Source organism: Corvus cornix, chromosome 1 (assembly GCF_000738735.6).
Source record: "Corvus cornix cornix isolate S_Up_H32 chromosome 1, ASM73873v5, whole genome shotgun sequence".
NCBI classification, from domain to species: Eukaryota; Metazoa; Chordata; class Aves; order Passeriformes; family Corvidae; genus Corvus; species Corvus cornix.
This window is the reverse complement of record NC_046332.1, coordinates 17,619,711-17,639,453: the sequence shown is the minus strand read 5'-3', so window position 1 is coordinate 17,639,453 and position 19,743 is coordinate 17,619,711. Positions and strand designations below refer to the sequence as shown.

At 42.1% G+C, this 19,743-nt stretch overlaps 1 protein-coding gene and 1 long non-coding RNA gene across 5 annotated transcripts in view; one reads left to right on the top strand and one right to left on the bottom strand.

Annotated features, from left to right (window-relative positions):
* Positions 1 to 2,048: 2,048 nt before the first annotated feature.
* On the bottom strand, positions 2,049 to 11,636 carry LOC109144138. Of its 2 annotated transcripts, none has more exons than XR_002044687.3 (4): positions 11,498 to 11,636; positions 10,331 to 10,409; positions 8,966 to 9,102; positions 2,049 to 6,002 (listed from the first exon to the last, which is right to left on the bottom strand). It is a non-coding gene; the product is annotated as an uncharacterized LOC109144138 (long non-coding RNA). The 2 variants fall into 2 exon arrangements; XR_002044686.3 differs by lacking the exon at positions 11,498 to 11,636 and adding an exon at positions 10,850 to 11,131.
* Positions 11,637 to 17,511: 5,875 nt separating this feature from the next.
* NECTIN3 (nectin cell adhesion molecule 3) overlaps positions 17,512 to 19,743 on the top strand; it is a 62,871-nt gene continuing 60,639 nt past the window's right edge. For all 3 annotated transcript variants that reach the window (XM_039557497.1, XM_039557504.1, XM_039557488.1), the window contains exon 1: positions 17,512 to 17,804. In XM_039557497.1, coding sequence (XP_039413431.1) covers positions 17,600 to 17,804 — 205 coding nt within the window. In that variant the 5' untranslated portion in view covers positions 17,512 to 17,599. The remainder of the gene's footprint in view (positions 17,805 to 19,743) is intronic.

Here is a 19,743-nt window from a genome sequence, read left to right as displayed (position 1 = left end):
CTGCATGCAGGTTCCAAAGCTATTTCAGTCATGGAAATGCAAACATGGGTCAGTCCTGTTTTTCAGTAAGATGTAATGAAGTGACTCAGAGACCGAGTACAAATTAGCATGGTATTACAATGGCGTGGATACTGAAAATGTGAGAATTACATACAAATATTACTAGGTGAAAGAGAAATCTCAAGTTACATCATTATTTGCATAAATAAATGTGAGTATGTACACCATATGCAGACTCCCTCTCCCTGACATCTATCTAGTACAGAAAAACTTAAAGAGAAATTGTTTTTTCTTATACTCTTATACTTTCTCTTGTGTGTTGGGCCACTTTGTTCTCCCTTCAATCCTGTTTCCTACAGATAGGTGGAAAAGGAGGTTCCATCAAGAAAATCCAGTCACAGTACACTGAATGGTGAACAGAAGTGACTTTCATCTAGCAGATAATTTACCTATGAGGTTTACTTTCTTTAGGTACCAGTTCTGTAACAAACATCATTCAAATGATAATCAGAAAGGGTGGGGGGCACTGTCTTTTCTTTGACTATATAAATCTGTCAGACTGCTTCAAAAACATGGTCTGTTATAGGGCTCACATCCTAGATTTTTGATGCTTTGCTTGGCTACCAACTTTATGTCCCCCAGGAGAATTTCGAAGGATGGCACATGCTTCCATGATGCCGGAAACATTGCCAATATTATCACTGCTGCACACTATATAAGCTGCATTGTACATCTCTGGGGTCTCAGTGAATGGCAAGATTATAGAATATTTTATATAGAGTGCTTGAGTGTGCACTTATATTTCCTAAACTTATTCTGAAGTCCTGGACATACCTGTGGTATAACTGATAGTAATGGCAATGTAAATTACAGTCTGGATAGGACTTATTATATCTGAGGCAGAGATCATGTTTAGTACTGATGTGGCTTCAGAGTTATATCAATTTGGTTTCAGAGGTCTGAACATCCAGAGTAACTCTAATACTGAAAGTCTAGTGACTACAATGGCTGTTTTGCACAAGAATTGCAAAAGGAACATAAACTGTACTCTTGGAGTACAATTCTTTCTCTAATACATATGAGTATTAAGCAGGAGTAGACACTGAATTTCATTTTTCAAACTGGTCATTTTGTAATTTTGCCACACATTTCTTCATAATGAGAAACACAAATAAGACTCAGTTTTTACAGAGGTATTCACCATAATATTTATGACTAGAATACTTTCTTATTTTCACTTAGCATCCCTGTGTGGCAGATTGCAGTTCTTTACCATCATTACCCTGAACAGTAAGAAGTATTTTAAAAAATGTTTCTATTTAAAGTGAATATCACTTAGACAATAAAGATTTTTACCTGTTATATGTGAGAAGTAATGACCCAAATGGAAATAATGAAAACAAGCATTTGTGGGTGATGAACATAACATTTTAATGCACCTTGTCAAGATACTGATTTAGCTTGAACTCTGGAGGGACTACAGCATCTTTTTATACATCAGTATTCTCTATGTTTTTTAATTGGCCTATCTTTTAGGTTCCTGAGTGACCCGTGACCATAAGTAGTAACAGGATAAAACATGTTAGAGCACATTTAGGTAATTATAAGATGTTCAACCAAGACATCTTTCTGAGACAGTATTTAATTAACTCTATCATGGCAACAGGAGATCATCTCTGCTTAACTTGCTATGTTTTCCAGACAAGCTTATCCAAAGAAATCAAGCTTCTGGTCATTAATAATCATAAAAGTGCTTAATGAATAAGTTACACTTATAAATTTCAATATTCTGGTCAAACCCTATTTTAGAAAAATATGTTTCCATTAACTCCTCTCAAATTTTCCATTGGGGTATTAATTTTCACTCCTTTAAAATATTTCAGCCACGGTACCCCTTCCAAACACCCCCACCTTCACTTGTTTAAGTTGACATCATAATTTTGACGTCTCGTGATCACCTGTGAAACATCACCATGTTTGATTGTAGCTTGGTAATATTTCTTAATTATTATTTTGCTTCCTGTTATTTATTTTGGTAGGTAGTTTTGCTTCTTCAACAGAAAGTATCTGCACTCTATCAAAATATCAAGACATATCATTGGCCATCTCAATATTAATCTTATTTGTGGTAAAATGGTGAAAATGTTTCCTCTGGAAAGTACAGAAAAGATGTTAAAACAGCCAGTGGAGTCAGTTGACACTGAACCGCTATTGTTTGATATGGGTAAGAAATTGTCATAAAAACCTGACAAGTCTTACATGGCTCAGGTTCAGAAGATAAACTCAGTGTCATGACTGAAGTTTTAGTGCATGGCACTAAGCTGGAAAAGAAATCAGTAGGAGGTCAATAAAAAATTACTTTGATTGTATGTCAGTGTGCATAGGTCTCCAAAATGTTAATCTCTCCCGAACTTTATCCTTCAGTGGAACTAAAGGGTTTGTCATGTGGATTAAAAATGTAATAGTATATTTTGCAAATTACTTCCTTACTGGGGTGCCAGAAAACAGAGAAAATACCATCCAGATTTCCCATTTGAGATGGATGCCTCTGAAGGGAGAAGTCTTACAGTGGAAAATGGGTTTGTAGCACCATTTTTTATAATTAGTCAAGGGTAAATCTCAGAAAAGAGTGCTTTCAGACGTGAACTCATGTGCACGTGTATGCTTATGTCCTCATACACATGGAGAGAAGAGTAACAGCACACAACATTATACCAACATCCAAACGAGCCCCTGTGTCCTTTAGAGGCTGACACCCCTGAATATGTGTCACACTAAAAGAGGCATATACTAGACCTGCATATGTATAGTTATGCTTGGGATTCATGTCAGAAAAAACCTCAGTATGGAAAGAAGGCTGATGGAACTAGAGCCTCCAAGGTTTCAACACAGGCTCTTCCTCACTTCTTGTGTATGCCTTGAAATTGTTGCTCTCAATATTTTCCCTGTATGCTAATAGTGTTTGTGTTCTTATGGGATAGTAAAAAATAAGAAAAAATCTGACAGGAATAAGACAACTTCAGATAAGCAGAAATAAGTAAGGAGATCCAGAACTTCCAAAAGGTAGAGCTACTGTATTGCTCATGCATGTGGGAAAACAGGAGTTGCTTCTGGCAATTAGTGGAGTACTCCACTAAGGAGTGGATCAAAGATTCAGCACTGGGACACAGATGGCAAGAAATCCTGCACCTTCTCTTCTGCAGCTGTTCTGAGTCTGGGCTGGTTACAGCGTGCTGCCAACAACTGGCATTACAGCGCCGCAGACAATGCACGGACCCAGCAGTGACGAGAGAGGGCTGTAACAGGTAGTCAGACAGGGTGCAGCATCTCTTCCCTTTGTCCTGTAAACTGCAGCCCATTTCTGGTTAAAGGATGCCCACACACTTTTCAATTTCCTTTTCATGCCTGTGCAGAGGACATTGAGGTTGTCTCCAGTCACATAAAGTCTACTCAGGTGCAAACTTCACATTTAAATGACTTGCACAAATTACGATGAATATATTCATAAGACTTCCCTTTCCCTAATTTACTTGTCTATCATGCCAATGTCTGCACCTCAGCTAGTTAGTTCTGGTTTTCTAATTGTTCAAAGTTAGAAGCAGACACTTTTAAAGGTATGTTCATCTACTTTATTGTCCACTTTAGGATGAGATGCACTGCACCACAAAGATGTGTTTTCGTCTACACCATCTTTGAAGGAAATCCAGAATGGAAATAATAAACTTACTTTTCATCAGATTAATCCCTCTATGTTTTTCAAGTCAAAGAACACCTTGTAAAAGACAGGTCCTCTAGGTGCCCACAGGTTCATCCTGAGGCTCAGTCTTTATGTACAATCCATGTGACAGTTTAATCACCTTAGCCGAGTTTTCCCTATCCTGATGTAAAATTTTTATTCTGGAGGATTATGCCAGGAGAAGGGGGGCACTCCTTGTTAAATTACTAAACTTTTAAAGAAGTTATCAATTGTTACATGACTTCCACAAAGCCATGTAATATACCTTCAAGGGAGGCTGTTGTAACCATCTGACAGGCAATTAGCCATAAACTGCGGCTGCATTGCCAAGCACCTTTACAAGCTTTCCTAGTGGCAGCTGGATGTGCTATAGAGATGCAGTCCATGGGTGGGCAAGTGCAGTTTCCCTAGCTCTGTGCTGTGCTTCTCTCCAGGAAGAAGAATCTGTCTCAGCCATTCAGAGGCTGAAACTAGATCTGTTGTGTTGCTGGGGCTCCATCCAGTAATTACCCTGAGGATTATGTTTAAAGCCTTCAGCTGACTTTGGAAATGGTTTGGAGCCAAAAGGAGGAGAGTGGCATGAACCTCTCTTCTGCAAATGTCTGAAGCTAGTCAGCAGAAGGTGCTACACTTTACAACGCGTGAATTTGTCATCTTCACCTACAGCTGCAAATTCTGTGAATTATAGTTACTCTACATGGAGGCAAACAATATAGGAATCATTGTTCTATTTTTTTAATTACTCCCATGAATTTTTGCTCATATAAAATATCAGAAAGTTACACATTTGCACCTACTTGGGTATTTTAATATCATTAGTTGTCTATTCTGAATGAATCTGATTAACTTTCAGCTGAATTTTCCATAGAGAGCAACAAAGTTCTTTTTGTTAGCAGGAGAGTTGGTTTTGAATGCTCACATTCCTGTTTGGAGTGATCTATGGGTAGTCTGGAATCCTATAACAGGGAGGATTTTGTAGAAAATAGCTGGCTGCCTGATAGAGTCAAGAAGTAGCTGCTGCAGCAGTAAATCTCTGCCATAGTTTAGCATAAAGGCAAATCTAAGTGTGGAAACAGAGCCTTGCATTTTAGAAGTGTATATGAGAAATGAAAGTGTCATAGGTGACAAAAAATGGCTATTTCACCTGGGAAGGGATATATATAAAATCAAAACGTGCCATGAAATTGGATTCTATGATACATTTCAAAATGAGGGAAAAACCAGCAGATTAATGTGGTTTGTACATTTTCAGCAGTCCTGCAGTCACCTTGTACTTAACATTGGCTATGAAATGATGGCAGAATCAAACTCAGTAAATATTTATTTAGCTCTAAGGTATTAAGACTAATCCCTTCAGTTTTCCCCTCTGTTGTTCTTTCACACAAATGTAAAAAAGCTGGCACATGCAAACTTTAATTCACTAGTGGTAAGCTAAGGGGATATAGAGCCATTTTAACTTACAGAGGTACTTGCATAAGCAGTTACAAAATCACTACAGTGTTGCTGTAATATAGGAGAAAAGGTTTAAACTTTGTAGTGTGGTGGCTCTTAACTGACTGGTGGATCACAGGTCTTGTGTACAAAGGCCTGAACCCCATCATTTCATGAGGAGAATTTTGTACTGAGGATTTCTGTGCTGCACCCAGGAGCTGACAGATGCTTGGTGGGGTTTTACTGGATCAGCCTTACATCAGTTCAGAAAAAAATAAGTGAAAGAACATGGTCCAAATCCTTTTTGTCTTTTGCATCAGCTCAGCTCTTTTAATAGTTAACACTTGTACACTCTGGAATTGTGCCACGTGTCTTAACTCTTCTCTGCCCATTTTATGAGCCCTGCGTGTTCCACTTCCATGCCAAAGCTCTGAAGTTGGCGTCTGGTGTGTTCCAAACACGTCTTCCAGATATCCACTTCTGAGTGCCATGAGCTCTCTGCTCCTGTAGCTGTCCCATTCTGCTTCTTCAGCAGATCTCTAAGACTTCAGGAAATAAAGCATGCCTCCCCTTATATCTGTCTATGCAGGATGGCCCTAAGTCAGTCTTTCAATGAATTATGTGGGCTCTTGATGAGCTTCTTACCATGGCAGGTTTTTTCTGCAAAGCTGCCTGGTCATACCCTGTACATCTTTCAAAGGACAGTTTGAATTAAGCCAGGACTATTTGCAGTCCTGGCCTCATTCCTTGCTCTAACATACTTCGGTTCTGAGGACCTGGTTAGTCTGGTCATACATTCACCCATGGTCTAGCCACCTTTAGTCCATTATGTTACCTGTGAACATTGAAAAAACAAATTAATTGCATTGTCACACATTTATGAGGTGTTTTTTTTCTTCCAAAATATAATTGGGTCTAAATTGCTGTGCATACATTGGGTTATTGACACCTACAATTATTACTAATATAGCAGAGCAAATCATGATTATATTTAGTTCAATAATTTCAATAAAAATATAGAAAAAATCTTCTACATTGAAACAGGAATGGACTTATTCTGTGTATTCTACATTGAAACAGAAATGGACTTATTCTGCCTTTTGTTCTCAGATTATGTACCTCTAATTATTTTGTCTTTAAAAAATATAGACCACTTGCCAATAAAAAAATGTTGTTTGAAAGAAGAAACCCAAAATGATTCATTAAAATATGTCAAAATAAGCAGTTGGTGATTTTAAAATGAAACATTTCAGATCTTTTTACACTGCTTCCATATTTTTCAGCTGTAATTATTTGCCAAATTACATTCATTGGTGTGAACAATTTTGGTCATTTTAAAACTGTACTTTCAGTGACTTTCACGGTAATTGAAAAAAAAAATTACCTCTCCCTGCTGTTATAACAATAAAGGATGTAAAAATATTCTCTGCAAAATGGAGCAGGAACAATAGACATAGTCATAACAGCTGAATAAGAAACAATATTTCTGTTTCATGAAAGTAATCCAGTAGGCATTTTCCAACCTGTCTGCATTTAACAGTTGTGAGTGGTCTATAGCTATATCTAAAAGCTTTCTAGCACCTCATGTAAAACAATTTTTCATCTCCCAGGCTAAAGTTCCTCTCTTGCCTAAGTTACAGTCTGCATTTGAGTCTCAAATACATATCCCTGCATACGTACTTTAGTGACTTCTTTCTTTATCAGGGCCCACGCTGTCTTCTCTGTCTACTGAAGATGTTTAACGTAGTAAGTATGATTTGGTAAATAAGGGTTTACATGTTTCAGATAACTTTTAGTCCTGGAGATTCTGACTGTCACCAGAAATTCCAGCCTTTTTGGAAATAGTATATACTCCCTTGTGAGAAAATCTGATTTCAATTCACCTACATTTTCTGAATATAAAAAGTGGTTTTGGTGTAATTTTCCAACTCACTGTAATCAAGTCAGATCAGCGCTTCTGTACTTGCTAAGGTTGACACACACACTGAATTCTACATGTGCCAGAGACGTTGTCTTGGTCATATCAGGCATAAAAAATAAAGCACAGGATCAGGTTACTCATAAGACAAGTTGCATCTAACACACCTATTTAGATAAATATATTTATACACAGGTAGAAAGATGCAACATATGAGAATGATGACTGGATTGCAACTATAATTCTATTTTGCTTAGAACACAAGAAATGTTCCTCTGGTAACATATAACTAGAAAACCATAAATTACTGTCTGTCTTCTACCTCTGTGACCTTAACTTTTAAAAGACATACTTATGTATTACTGGTCAGGGACATATAAATATTTAATGGCATAGAGCTCTGCTCATAATACACCAAAATTAAGAACTCCAGCATTTTTTTCTCCTGGAAAGGAGTTGCACAGTACATAATTTATCCTATTTTCCACACATACAGGGGAGGGCACAATGTCTTCTGTTTATTGACTGAACAGTGCACCAAAATCACCTTTTTGGCCAGAGTTCTAACACCTCAGTTCTCATGCAGGGTTCACATCCTTACAAGAGAAGTTATTGATTAGTGCCTCACTTAAGTTGTTTTCTCTCCTCATGGGTTCCTTATGGGTACAAGTTACTCCTGATTACACACAGAGGAAAATTTTTCACAAAGAGAATAATCAGCCACTGCAATCCCGCCAGGGAATCCCCAACACTGGACACTTCTAAGATTCAGCTGGGCCATCTTTTCCACACCATGCTTTTGCCAGAAAAGATTGGACCATATGATCCTTGATGTCCTTTCCAAGCTGGAATTCTATGATTCTATGAATCTCATTTCTAAGATTATTAATAAGAATATTATCAATCATAATACAAGTCAGTCTGACTTTGGAGAAACTTTTTTATTCATTTGCCTTTCTGAGAACTTATGACCTTGATGGAGGGGCCTCACGGGAAATTAAAGTGATACAACCAACAAACAATGCAGCTAAAGATGGCTGTCAGGGTTTAGACTGAGTATTTTAGATCAGAGTCAGCCAGGAATCCTTGGAAATTTGATGACAATCATCTATACTTTTGTGCTATCAAAATATGAAACTCTTCTGTCCTGGTGAAAATGTGCTTGGTTTCTCATTGAATATCTACATGATTTTGGGGGCTGTTGGCATTTATGCTTGAACACCGCCTCTCCCCAACAAGATCTGTTAGAATCATTCCGTTACTGATATAACCACAACTATTTATGTAGTTTATTTAAACCCCATGCTAATAAAAGCATTGCACCATTATACAGCTCATGACAAGCCATCCGTTTCTGATACGTTCAAAAGAGTCAGACTTGAGGTGTCAGGGGTTCAGGATGACCAGGACTATCTGTTACTTCTCTGTACTTCCCATTTTATTTACTGTGAGTTTCACTCAATTGATTGCCAGCAGAGGAAGAACATAACTGATTAAAAATAAAGAATTGCTAGAAGTAACATAAAATAATAATTGCAGTTTGAAATGGATAAGTTAAATATCCAGCCCACTCAAGCCTAGTGGCAGTAGTCTATAGTGGAACATGCAATCTTCCCTGAAAATGCAGTTCATGAACCGGATGCTGCCCTTCCTGAATCACATGAAATCATTTACACAACAGAACTGTAAATATTAAAAGTTTTTGTGATCATATAATCATAAACAGGTAAAAGATAAACTATCAGAAAAAAACCCATGAAATCCCATGCCCTGCAAAGCCATGAGGTAATGGCTTTTCTCAGATTTGTCATTCTAGATGTCTCTGCCCATGGCAGGGGGATTGGAACTAGATGATCTGTAAGATTTTTTACAACTCAAACCTTTCTGTGATTCTATGATCCCATGGTTCTGTGATTCCGTGATTCGATGATAGCAGGGCTGACAGCTCTCATTGCCCCAAAAATGAATATGGCCACCATCGTGGTGTTTCACAATCAAGTAACTTCAGGAGAAAAATCTGAAAAACAGGATTTGTCAGGTTGGCATCGTTTTTCATGCTCATCAAACTGTTTAGAGAGCTTAGCCGAAGTAAAAAGTGAAACAGCATAGCAGCTGGTGCAAAAAAGATTCTTAAACATTTGATAGACGATGTATGTGAGAGAAAGCATTGCTCTGGCTGGGAGAGGGAGAATTGCAACAAAGACCCCAATTTATTTTTGCCATTCTGCCCATTATACCTAGGATTACAGCAGAAAACAAAGAAATAATGGCGTTATTCCTTTCAAGTGCAAAGCATGACTGACTGCATTTCATTCTGCTCCATCCCTTCCGCAGATTAAAGCCCAAGAGTGACGACTATGTTTTCACATCAAAATATAGATACATAAATAAATCACTAAATAAAACTGATCATCTGCTGCAGGACAGATGTTAACAAAACACTTGTGGTGTAGAAGTGAAATTGATGTTAAAAACATTTGCAAATAACTCTGTGACTGGAAAACATCAAAAACCAAGAGATTCATATTAAATGTTGGTACTTTTCTCTAATTCAGATGTATGAAAAAAAGAGACACCATATGCTCAGGGGTGGGAACAGGGTGGATATACCAAAGTGACATTATATAGAAATTATAATAAAATCACTGTTGAAGAATTGATCCCATATGACATGCTGTTGAATGTGCTTGGATGTAAAGGAACTGAGAAAACATAGATAATTAAATATATAATTCGGCCTTAAAACTTGCTGCTGAAGGTTAGTATTGAGGATGCAACTAATTTTATGAGGCATTAGTAGGTGTGAGTTTGTGGGCAGGAGAAATATGTTTTACAGCCTGTGTTTCTCAAGGTATTTACATCTACATGTCACTTAGAGCGAGTTCTCTTTTAACAGGGTTCTTCTCATTCCTAAAGTCACATATGACTGTGTTTTACCAGACAAGCCTCTATTCCTTCTTGATCATGTCTGATAAAGGATGACATTTGAAGAATGTCAGGTGTTTCAGTTACTATACACCTCATATAGAATATTCCTTTAAACTGATATATTTCATGTAAGTTGAAAAAAGGACTTTTGTATTTCTGTTACAGGATGGGCTGATTTGGATTATTTAATCCTTTCTGAGTGGATTGCTATAAATTAAGGGAAAAAAAGCTAAGGCCTTGTGAACACTTAAATAAGGTGTAGTTGTACCCTTACTCCACCCTCCACCCCCACCAGCTAAAATATTGCAAATCCAAACCTCATTTTTGCAGAATCTGAAAACATTTGTGAATTTGGGACAGCTTCCAGAAACTTGCAGAATGTCTCATTCTGGAGGACTGCAACAAGGAAACAGTAAATATTTCTGAAATGAAACACTGATACTTCACATTTAAATTATGCTTTTGTTTAAAAACTGACCTAATTTGGAGGGGTCAGAAATGTGCATAAAAGCCAAAAAATTGAGCAATTTTTTTTTTTGGCACAACTGAAATTACACTTTTCCCTGGACGACCAAAGAAAAAATCCACTATTATGTGCTCTTAACCTACACAGATTTTGTCCTTGTTACATAACAATTTTGATCGGGAGGTGATTTCTATGTAAAACAGTTAGATAATTGAAATTCAGGTCTGGTTATTATCAATAAAGGCACTTTTTTTTCCTTACAGGTATAAGGCTTTTTGCTTCTTCATAAATGCAGCTTTCTCTTGTATATGGGAATAATTGAAGAGGTGCAAGATATTTAAGTAGATGAAGACTTCAGCCTCAGTCATACCTTCATGTGCACCAGTGTTGCTTCTCTTGGTGTAAAGACACACCTTGGGATGGATCTCAGGTTAAAGCAGAGCTTTTGAGGCTTTCAGTGTGCTTCTAACAGTCTATTAAAAAGACGTGTAGAAATTAAGAACTCATTGTGCACAGAGAATTGCTTTTAAAGTTTTATAAGGTTCCTTCAGGGTTTTTTTTTCTCAAAGGATCAAAAAGTTTGTAGGTGCATTCTGGGCTACCTTTTTCAGGCTGAAAGTAGAAGGGGGAATTCAGAATTCAATTACATATGTAAAAGTGCAAAAGTAAAGTCTAAAAGCTGTCTAAAATTAATATGCACTCCTCTTTGCCACTCAAAGTTTTAAAATACTTGATCTGTGAGATAAAATGTGCTCAAAAATCATTCAGAGACTGAAACCTTCATTTAGTTTCAGGACAAGACCAATTTTTAGCAATACTCATAAAAGGCAGAATAGAAAATGCAATGTACACAGGCTTCATAACAGTAGAAACCTACAGGAAAACAATGTGAGCTTTTATGACTGAACCATGCTATGTTTCAATCTTATGCTGGTTTTTGAATTCACAGAAGTTAAGATGGTTTCAAGTATCAAACATGGATGTAAGCAGCAGGAATACAGCATGTTACTGCAGTTACCTTGTGACTTTACCTTGATGCATCTTTCATACACCACATCTCCAAGCTGTATCCATAAGGCACAGGCAGGCATAACCTTTGGGTTCATGCACTCCACTCATCACACTGTGGAAAACCTGCTGCATTTAGCTATCAACCCACAGAGGAAAAGATGAGGGAAGAGAAGAAAAACAAAGTTTACACCATTTTTAGTAGTTAATGTCTTGCCAAGATGTGCTCATTTCTAAGGATAAGAATAAGCACTCTCAAGGAAAATGAAAAGACTAAGGGAGGAGCAGTTGAGAAGATGAAGAGAGTAAGTCTAAGAAGAAAAAAGAGCAAGCTCCTCCAGGGAATTCTAAACCTGCTTCTACTCCCATAATTAAGTGAAGCTAGTGTAACAGCACAGATACTAAAAATGAATAAATGTTCGCATTAAAATGAATGTTAAAACTGCCTTTTCCTTTTTCTTGAATCAGAAACTAACCTCCTGCTGGGGCTGAGATCATGTCAGTGAATTGGCATAATGAAAATATCATTGCAAAATGTAGGTATGCACTATAAAATTGTGAGCTCATTGAGAGATATATTTCTTTTTTTGGAAGTCATATTTCTTCTTTTTGACACTGTAGAAAAGAAGACTGATTTTGGTTATCTTTAGTTGTGAGAGAAACCTCTTTGAAGACAGCAATAATCCTTTTACAGAGCTGGACCAGGACCATCTTGGAGAACCATCCCTCCTCCACACTATACCACGCAGGGGCTGGATGAAGCGGCAGGTCAGTGTCTCTCCCTGGTGCAGGGAAGTCAGCCAGACTGTGGAGGTGTGCCTGGAGGCGTGTTTGGCCTCTGGAGAGACCAGTGCCAAGGGCAGAGAACTGCAGTATAGGGATGTCCAACTGGCACCAAGCAGACTGGCAACACCCTCAGCTTCTGGCTAATAGTTTTGGCCAGGGAGCAGCCCCAGGGTGAGTGACACCATTTAGTGCTGCACCAGCTACTCCCCAGCTACAGACCAGGGTATGGTCCTTTGGGTTTCTTCCCCTCTTTCTAACTTCTAACCACACTCCTGCTTTTAAAATGTCATAGTACCATAACAAGCCCTCACTCGCTCATTCTCTCTTTTTCCTCTCTTCTCCACCCATTCCCTTCACTTTTCTCTTTCTTGCCTTCTTGTGCTCTTTCTGGTCATCTTAGGTACCTAATGCTTGTGCCTAGAAAGGCTGTAGTTTTAGAAAAAGGTATGCAAATTGTGCATCTGTCCAAACAGACACGTATGAATCAAGGATGCTTTGTATTTATTAGTATAAAATATCACACTTCAATAAAAATGTAAACAAATAGTTAAAGAGGAAGAAAGAAAGGCAAGAAAACAAGCATACAGAAGGAGAGCAAGAGACTACAGTAAAGGGAAGCAGAGCAGAAAGAAAACAGGGAAGCATTGTCTTGCAAATATGAGTCTGAGAGGAATCCTGAAGTTTTCTGTTCTCTTTGTCAATGAGGTAAGTGGAGAGAGATCTAATTGGAAAGTCTACCATTTCCTCACCTATTATTTTCTGTCTGCCAGAAATGCACGAGGAATTTACTTAGTTGGCTGTGAGTTTTAAATCTCTTGGCTAAGACAACAGGAATCACAGTTGCACTGCAGACTGGATGATATGTACTCCTGATCATGGGTATAAAACACAGTGCTGGAGAGTGATTATTGTCAGTAACTGCATTATTCTTTTGTGACAAAAAGCCTGAGGTCTGGAACTTTTCTGAGACACATCGAGAGCTTGACCACTCTGTGAGCAAGAGAACCAATTTTCTAGTTGTACTTTGCAATGCAGAAGGAGTCAGACAATCATATTTCTCTTTAAAGGGATAGTCTTTGATTGAAACAAGATTTAAGTATGTCATCTTTAATAGGATTGGCAAATAGATTTTAAAAATAGCATATACCATGCAACTGTATGTATGTTATTCTTGGCTAAGCTTGTTTACAATTGGAATCAAAATATTATGATAGATATTTTATGAGATGACAACGCAGATTGTTTTTCATTATACTGTATGCAAAGAGTGGGAAACATGAGAATAATCCAGTCTTACAATATATTCCTAATTTTAATCATTTCTTGATAATAGTCATGGTTATAAAGCATCCTTCCCCCAAAAATTCCTAAGAGTATCCAACAGTATTAAAAACATACTCTACCATTGGTAAGCCAAACTGTGTGCTGTGGGGTGTTGCCTGAGCCCTTCCCAAACACATCCATGGATGATCAGAGCAAGGAGTCCACCACTGGGTCAGGAAATGCATGCATATAAATATGCAGACCATGTCCTTTGGTCTTGCTGGCACCATTGTCAGTCATGCCTACTGCACAGCCTTCAGAAATGCTTTTCCATCGTTTTCTAGACAAGGAATTGGACAGGCACCTTTCTCTACACAGCACAGAAAATAGTCCCTCAGGCAGCAGTTTTGCTGAGGCACACCCAGAGACACAATTACTCTGACTTCAGCTGGAGGGACGATGCAGAAGCACAACCACCTGTTAGCAAATTGCAGAAACTCCGTGCAATAACAAGCTAAATATCTCACCCAGCTGGAAGCACATGAAAAAGAGGCGGGTTTTGTTTGAGGTTGGTTTGGTGTGGTTTTATTTGAAAGGGTCATAACGGGTGGTGGTGTGCAAGGATCGCCAGGGAGGCCCTGTCCCATCCATTGGAATGGAGGCGAGAGTGTTGAGAAAAGCACATTGTTCTGCCACAAATCTATTTGCCCATTCCCACTGAAGTGAATAGCCCTTCATTCCAGCGGGAATTTGTGCCGTCACTTCAAATGTTATGCACATAAGTTAATTTCACACTGCTTCAGGACTTTGTTTTCAAACTACCAAAAGGGTTAAGAACTGAAAAAGAAACGCTTGCCAAACTCCCCAGTCTAAACCAAGGGTGAGGGATTTTTTTTTTGCATGGGGGGAAGGGCAGGTGGATGGACAATGGCCAGAAAGTGAGGGAAATAGGGACTGGAAATAAAGTACAGTCTTTTGTATTTCTACAGCTCAAAGATGCTTTTGAAGAGGACTGCTGCCAACCATGGAAAACCATCTTTTTATGGAAAAAATATGCTAGTAACAATGGATTTACAAGAACTGAACCAGTGTGTCCTATATGCATTTATTCCATATTATGCAAGATTAATTGTTTGGAGCATCATGCCTTCAGGAGTGTTCTAAGCATCAGGGAGCCAAATTTAGACTTGATATCATGAAGTCAAATTTCCTTTTGTACCACAAAGTCCCCAGGATGCCTGATTACAACAGTGCTGAATCTGGCACTGGAAGATGTTACCTACAGACTGGGCACAGTTCTGCTTAAATATGACAAATTGCATTTGCTTCCTTAGCCTGCATGAATCGATGTACATAATTTGGTGCTAGACCTTCAAAACATTTTATTTTAAACAGACTTAATGTTTTTTGTTGTTTTGAAATGAGAAGGAATAAAAATATTATAGCAGATGGCAATTTGAATATAGTTGTCACAAATAGGATTTTAAGGTTGCACTCTCAATTACACTATGGCCCCATTATACTTCCTACCCATCCTAAGAATGCCTTAAACTTGGTGTAAATGTAATTATAAAATGTAATTTGTTTCAACTGCTAACTATAAAATGGGATTTATCTGTATGGGACTCGTCTATACAGGGAAATGGAGTAATTACACCCAATTAATACATCTACCTGGGATGTTACATCAGCAAAGCCATAGCAGTATAAATTATTCTGCTACAATTATGCTCATTAGTTTTCCTGTGTAAAAAGGCTCTTATCATAAATAAAAATGGGTCTCTAATGATTAATTCAGTATTATATTTATCCAGGTTTATTGGCATGGAGGAATATATTGGTTACCATGGAATCAAAAGGCAGAGTCTAACAGCAGAGTAAAGGACCAGGCATCAAAAGTATCAGCAGAGTGAGAAAACCTCTTTTAAACAAAAAGGTTTGCCATATGAACCTATCTATGAACCTTTGGACAGCATCCTGTGTATCACCTGAGCGACCCCACAGCTCTACTGCAAATTGGAACGAGAACAGTTTTGCACTAGCTGAAAATTAGACTGGCAAAATTACACTGATTTCATAAAACTTTAGGCCCTTTCAGTTATGTTGGTTTTCAAAGCAGAATGTTGAGGAATGTCCAACATCCGTCATAGCCAGCAATTTGCTTGTAGTAACTCTTCGCCTGAATTCTGTTTTGTTTCAGTTACAAATTAATGAGGCCAGTTAATTGGCAAACAGTGTGGCTGAAGACAGAATGAACATACTATTGTAAGCATCTGATAAACTTAGCCATGTGTATCCTTGAGAGAAACTGCTCATGTCCACTGTTGAAAGAAATCATCAAATATTACACTGTTTTGGGGAATATGTGGTGCTTACATGGAACCCATTCGCCATGGACATTTCAGCAGCAAGTATTTATAGCTATTCAGTATTTTCCTTGAGGTTTTGCAGGATAGTGCATCAAAAATGAAAAAACCACACCTAGATTGTAAAGGGGCAAGACTCTCAAACCAATTCTTTTAAGGTTCTGTATTTTGCTGTTGAAAATCTCATTTGGGGATACATCCATTGACGTTGTACCCACCAAACTGACGATCAGCGCCGAGATGCAGCAAAGGAACTGCATTTCTTACAAAAGTCACCTTTAGTTTTGTGACCTTGTTACAGACTGCTCTAATTCTGAGACGCCCTTAGCTGGACTCCTGGGACCTAGGGCAAAGGCACGAATTCCCTCTTCACCTCGAGCGGCCACTTTGCTCTGGCAATACTCGGGAGCATTGGTCTCCGCCCGCGGCTGGGGCACCATCGCTCCCTGCGGAGCAGCTCTGCCCTCCTCTGTGACAGCCTTTCCCAGAGCAAAGTTATGTGCTGTGCCACAGCCAAGAATCCCTGCAGGCATTAGCGTTACAGAAACGCTGCCTGCTGCCCCCGGACCCCTGCAGGCCCCTCTGCGCGGGCTGCACACGGCCGTATTTGGTATTCCTCAGTGAGCGCTGCACAGGGCTCGCTCTGCTCCCAGATGGTTTCAGACCTTCGGACCCTGCCACCTCTCGCGGGCTGGGGATGGAGTCCGCACCGCCTCGTAGCCGTGCGCTCCACGCTCCCCGTGCGCCGCCCCGCTGCCCGCACAAGCCCCGTTGGGAGGTGCTGCGGGAACGGAGCCCCTGCCCGGCACCTCGCTGCCCGGCTCACACTGCGCGTCCCGCACGGGGCTTCGCCAAGGGCAGCGTAAGCGACGCGAGGACAACGCCGGGAAAGTTTACTGTCGGCAAAACCACGGGGCACGGGCTGCGCGCCCGCGGCCAGCGGCCCCAGCGCGGGGTTCCAGCCCAGCGGGCAGCCGCTCCCGCCGAGAGGAACCGGCCTGGCCCCTCCGCGGAGGTCCGGGAGCGGCCACGGCCGGATCTCCCGGCTCCCGGGAATGCCCGCACCCAGCGCCCGGCAGAAACGGCGGCGGTCGGTCCCTCGCCGCTCCCCGGGGCTCCCCGCCCGGGACGAGCGCTGCTGGCCGGTCCCCAGCCCACGGGACAGTGGCCGCCCAGGCCACCCCGGCCCGCAGGCGGCGGCAGGGAGCGGGGGCGGGAGCGGGAGCGGGGCGCAAGTGCCGAGTCCGGCCGAGTGCCCCCGACCGCGCTCGGGGCGGCGGCGAGAGGGACGGGGCGGGGCGGGACGTACCAACAGCCCCCCGGGGAGGACACCGTGGCGCCCCCTCCCACCAGCCTCCCGCGGCGCTGATGCCAACGGGAACCCCCCGATGCGCGGGGCGCGTCTGCGAGTCCCACAGAGCGGACCGGGAAAGACGGGGGCGAGGCGACTCGCCACGGGGCGGGGGGGAGGTGGTGGGGGTCGCGGTGGAGGCGCACGACACACGCGTCCCTCCTTCCCCCGGATCCCCCTCCCTGCGGCGGGTGGTGCGGCCCGCTCTGAGAGGGCGGGAGCGGCGCGCCCCGCCCCATTCAGTGACACAGGCATCGTGTGGGGAGGCGCCGGCGGCGCGGGCAGCGGGACCGGGCGGGACTGACCGGGCGTCGTAGCGGCGGCGACTGCGAGCTGAGCCCGGAGCATGGCAGGGGCTGGAGCCGCTGTGGAGGCTGCTGCTGGTTTCCCCCCTTCGCCGCCTCCTCCCTCCCGCCGGGAACTTTTCCTAGCGGCTGGTGGCGGTGCCTCCCCCCGGTGGTGGCAGCGGCGGCGGCGGCTGCTACGTTCGGCGGTGCCTCCCGGGCCGGGGCTGGGGCTGCTGGGGCTGGTTTTCTCTCGTTTCTGCTGCAGTAAGTGGAACTTTTCTCCTTGGCGGACGGGCGAGGGGGCGGGTGGAGGAAGAGGAGGAGAGAAACCCGAGCCCCGGCAGCGCTGGGGGACGCGGCCGAGTTGAGGGAAACTTTGTGTGGCGCCCGGCGGCGGGGAGGGGTGGCGGGGGCTGCCGGCCGCCCTGCGCTGGGGGAACCGGGAGGGACGTGGCCGGGATGGCGCAGAAGGGGGGGATATGAGGCGGGGTCCAAGCTCGAGCCCTCACCGCGGAGACCCACAGGCGCTTTCTCCCGGGAGCACCCGCTGCGGCCGCCGCCGGGAGAGCGGGTGTCCCGGGAGGCCAAGTTTCCCTGGCGGTCGGGCTGGTGTGACCGCGGCCCGGGTGGGGCAGCAGTGTAAGTTTATTCGCAGTGGCTGGGGCTTCCCCCGGCGGACGGCAGGTTATCCGCTGTAATTCCCGTCCTAAGCGGCGGGATTTCGCTTGTTTGCGGGAATTCACGGGTTCTTCCCTCCCTTCTCCTTTCCCATCCTGTGGGAAGGACAGAAGGATCTTGGTGTTACCCGGGTGCGCCTCGGGGGAGGACTAGTACGCACTTTGCCTCTGGCGGTGTGGGCTCGTGTCATTGTTCCTTCTCACTGAGAGTGAAACCCGTGCTAGTTTCGGTGTTGGGTCGCTCGCCGCTGCTGCCGAGGTGGGATTGTTTGCTTGCTCTACATCACCCGCATCCTGAGCAGCTGCTGCCGGGGGCACTGCGGTGCGGGGCCCCGCCGGGCTTGGCGTGACCACTTCTGGCAGGAAAATGCCATCACCGACACCCCCTTCCCGTTCATCTTCCTGTGGGGAACAAACAAGCGACGTAGCAGTTGGAAACTGAGCAGGAATTTATTTATTTATTTATTTGTGTTGTACTGCATGCGGTGTAGTGTGCGTAGTGTCATTTTTTTACAGCAGTGGAAGATGAGAGGGGATAAAAGTAGACTTGGACAAGAGCAAATCGAAAACCATCATCCTGCCGTTGTATTCCCAACGCAGTAATGAATAGTTGGCAAGGATATTTTTATTATAGGAGACGCTGTGTCCCTTCCCTCTTTAATGAAGGAGGAATAAGTTAGAGGAGGTAGTCTCTGGAGGTTCATGTGATAAAAATACCCAGGAACGAGCAAGCCATGCCACCGTAAAACACTTGTGTAGTATCTGAGAAATGCTTTCTCAGGGAGGGAGTTGAGGCGCTGCTGCTGTAGGATTGTGCTCGTGTATGTAATAGTCTCCCCCCTCTGGCAATGATGTAGATTTCAAAAAAGATGATTGTTACTAAGTTTGTAAATATTGAGAAGGCATCACATTTCAAACTTTAAGGCTTGAATACTTAGTTTTCATATAGTTGGCAAACTTTTTGCACTAGTACTTTTCTCCCTTTCCTTTGTTCAGGGTTATTTCTGCTCTTTTGCAATTAGAAGAGTGAAGCTGCAGACTTGACATAACCTTGACAAGCTATTTTTACATCTAAATGTGAAGATAATAGTAACAATGAAGTTAAGAGCATCCGTGCCTAGTGTCATACAGCGACTCAACCATTTTAGTCTTGATGAGTGTAATTCGGATGCCAGTCTTCCCGGTTTCTTTTTTTTTTTGCATACGTGAACTTGACTGATAACACTTCAGAACATCCGCCAGAAGTGGCAATGTTGTGTTGAAATAATTTTGTTCTTCAAGCACAAAGTTTTGAAGTATAATCTCTGGATAAAAGCGAAAACTTAAAAAACCGCTAATGACTTCTGGACTTGGAGGTTATCAGCAGGGCAAGGGGTTTTTTGTCAGTATCTTAGGTTTTAGTTTTCTTTTCACCTTGAAATTTCCCACAGTTGTTTTCAATATCTCTGTAACTGTAACATGTGACTATGAAGGAAAAATATTATTGCTGTGGCTTTTAAGAGTTCTCCTAAATATATTTTGAGCAT